This window comes from Orbicella franksi, chromosome 12 (assembly GCF_964199315.1).
Source record: "Orbicella franksi chromosome 12, jaOrbFran1.1, whole genome shotgun sequence".
In the NCBI taxonomy this organism is placed as follows: domain Eukaryota; kingdom Metazoa; phylum Cnidaria; class Anthozoa; order Scleractinia; family Merulinidae; genus Orbicella; species Orbicella franksi.
In genome coordinates, this window is record NC_138156.1 from 17,123,762 (window position 1) to 17,126,261 (window position 2,500).

Genomic DNA, 2,500 nt, shown 5'->3' on the forward strand with positions numbered 1-2,500 from the left:
TAAGCAAAAACAGGATCCTACTTCCTTGTAGCTGGGATCCCATCTCTTGGCCAACGATATTAACTTCTGGAGACTGAAAAACAAACAAATCACAAACACGAATATTACAACAATTTCCATGAAATATAATGCTGGAGCTAAATAATAATAATAATAAGATTATAATAATAATAATAATAATAATAGTAATAACAACAAAAATTTTTATAGCGCGACTTTCCATGAAATGATCAAGTACGCCTTTCATCGTAAAAAAGAGGCTAACGTTGAAATATCTAGAATACCTCCTCTTCAAAATGTTTCCGTACAAGGTGTTTCTTAACATGCACATCAAACACATCTCAATAACGAGAGACCGCCAATATCACGACAACAAGCTCATATTACATTACCATATTAAGGATGGTAGTAACCATGGTAACAGGCCACGGTGAAGTGCATTTAATCCCAGCCAATAAGAGAAATGGTTCCTCTTCAAATACTTGGTCCAGCCTTTCCAGCTAGGAAACAAACGCAAAAACGTTATTCAAGGAAAAACAATTTATAGGGGTACTTGTTTGAATGGGAATTGATCGACTTCGGAAAAAACCCTACCCAGAAGGAACTTAACTTTAATAAGGCCCTCCAAACTGAGCTAATTTAATAAGGCCTTAGAAGCAATACCTCATTCATTGTTAGCATTATTCACTGGCCCCGTAATTAGAATTCACGGAGTTTTAGCAAATTACTATGGCGACACCACCGAGAACGTCACCAAACAAACGGATCAATGAGTAGAAGTACTATTTCCAAAACGAGAGCGAGTGTTTCATCGGGGTATCCAAACACCGAGAAACAAATGAAAGCACAAGGCCGTAGGCCGAGTGCTTTTATTGTTTTGAGGTGTTTGGATACCCCGATGAAACACGAAGCACGAGTTTTGGAAATAACTTCTCATGATCACTCTTAAAGAAATAATAAACAAAGACTTCCAATTAGAATTGTTTGCTGTCTAACATTCCTTCCTCGATAATTTCAATATCAATGATATTTTTTACCGGCGTAATTAATTTGCATTTATGGTGCGATTTAATTTATTCTGAGATGTGAAAGTTGCTGGGGTTGCCAGCATTTACAAGTTGTCGTTCAGTCAGGATGTATATCGCAAGAAAGTCGTTCGAGAGATTTCGGTAGCCGAAAAGTGTGGAGGATGAGAAGAAAAGTGTTGATAATGCAGTACCGAAATCAACAGCTTATAAAGCCAAATTGTTGTGTAAGGTTTTCGAGGAATGGAAACCGCATCGATTAGTGAAGTCCTGTACTTTGGAACTCGGCGGTCTTTTTACCACGAAAGACTTTGAAGAAAGTGTAAACTTTGGAAACGGCCATTACAGATATGCCTGCATGCAGTCTCAACTACTGGCTGTCGAAGTTCGTTCAAGAAGTAAACAATTCTTCTGGGGAACGTTATCCTTGCCGTTAGTTGTACTCGATTATTTGCGGACTGAAGCGCCACCTTTCTGATGTAAATGGAAGCGCTGCATTGAACCCTTTGGACATGTCCGACCGAAGGTAAGTTACATTTTTTGGGGATAAAATTTGGTTCGCGTAAACTACTTGTGTGTATTGTTTTTAATACTACTTTTTTTCTTTCGCTTTCTTAGGTTTGTGACATTTCGGCGTGTTTTGGATGCAGAAATGAAAGAAGCAACGCGAATGGGTGTGACTTTGAAAACAAAAGGAGACACACTGTAAAAGGTTACTTCTGAGTAATAAATATTCATTGATTTTGTGCAAGTTGTCATTGTGCATATTTTAGTGGTATATACCACTCTCACTGGAGAGTGGTATACTGTTTTTCATTGGGTATCCAAACACATGCTCGTGATGTGGTATACATCTTGTGATTGGTAGTTGACCTTATGAATTATTAATGAGTTTGAGAACAATAGTTCTGCACGTGCGTTTGGAATTTTGGTACATTTCTTAGCCGTCTTCTGCACAACAACAACGTGAAATGACCAAGTTCTGCGTATTTAGGAGAACGCGAACCGCAGTGGTTAATTTTTCGTGTCTTCGTTTGGAATTGAACGCTGTCATTGTATATTTTGCCTGAGCAAGGTTTTAGACCGATAGGCGTACTGAAAAGATCTACACAGTTGCGACATTCGAAGGTAAAACATAAATCCATTTTTTACAAGGCGTCGTCCTCGGCGTCGCCGTCGTCATCGCTAAAACTACTGACTTAATAAGAACCACTGGGCCGGTCCGTTCCCGAAGACAAAATATACCTGAGTAAATACTTACCTTAAGGTTTGTTAAGGAAAGAGATATTTCAAATGGCATCACAGTCTTGATAACAACACTGTCCTCCTATGGCAAATGTAAACAAAGTCAGCCGTGAGAAAGACAAGTATCAGCCTGCAACCATTGATCACGTCATCCAATAAACGAAAACAAGTTGTAGATACAAGGGTACGAGAACTGAAAAGATAACTTTGAAGCCAGTGAAGTTCTAGCA

At 38.7% G+C, this 2,500-nt stretch overlaps 1 protein-coding gene across 1 annotated transcript in view; it reads right to left on the reverse strand.

The window, feature by feature from the left end:
* The window catches only part of LOC145462371 (trafficking protein particle complex subunit 11-like), a 38,536-nt gene that overhangs the window by 4,916 nt on the left and 31,120 nt on the right, over nt 1–2,500 (reverse strand). The window contains exons 29-31 of the mRNA XM_081445878.1: nt 2,287–2,352; nt 393–500; nt 22–73 (exon numbers count right to left, since the gene is read on the reverse strand). Coding sequence (XP_081302004.1) covers nt 22–73; nt 393–500; nt 2,287–2,352 — 226 coding nt within the window. The remainder of the gene's footprint in view (nt 1–21; nt 74–392; nt 501–2,286; nt 2,353–2,500) is intronic.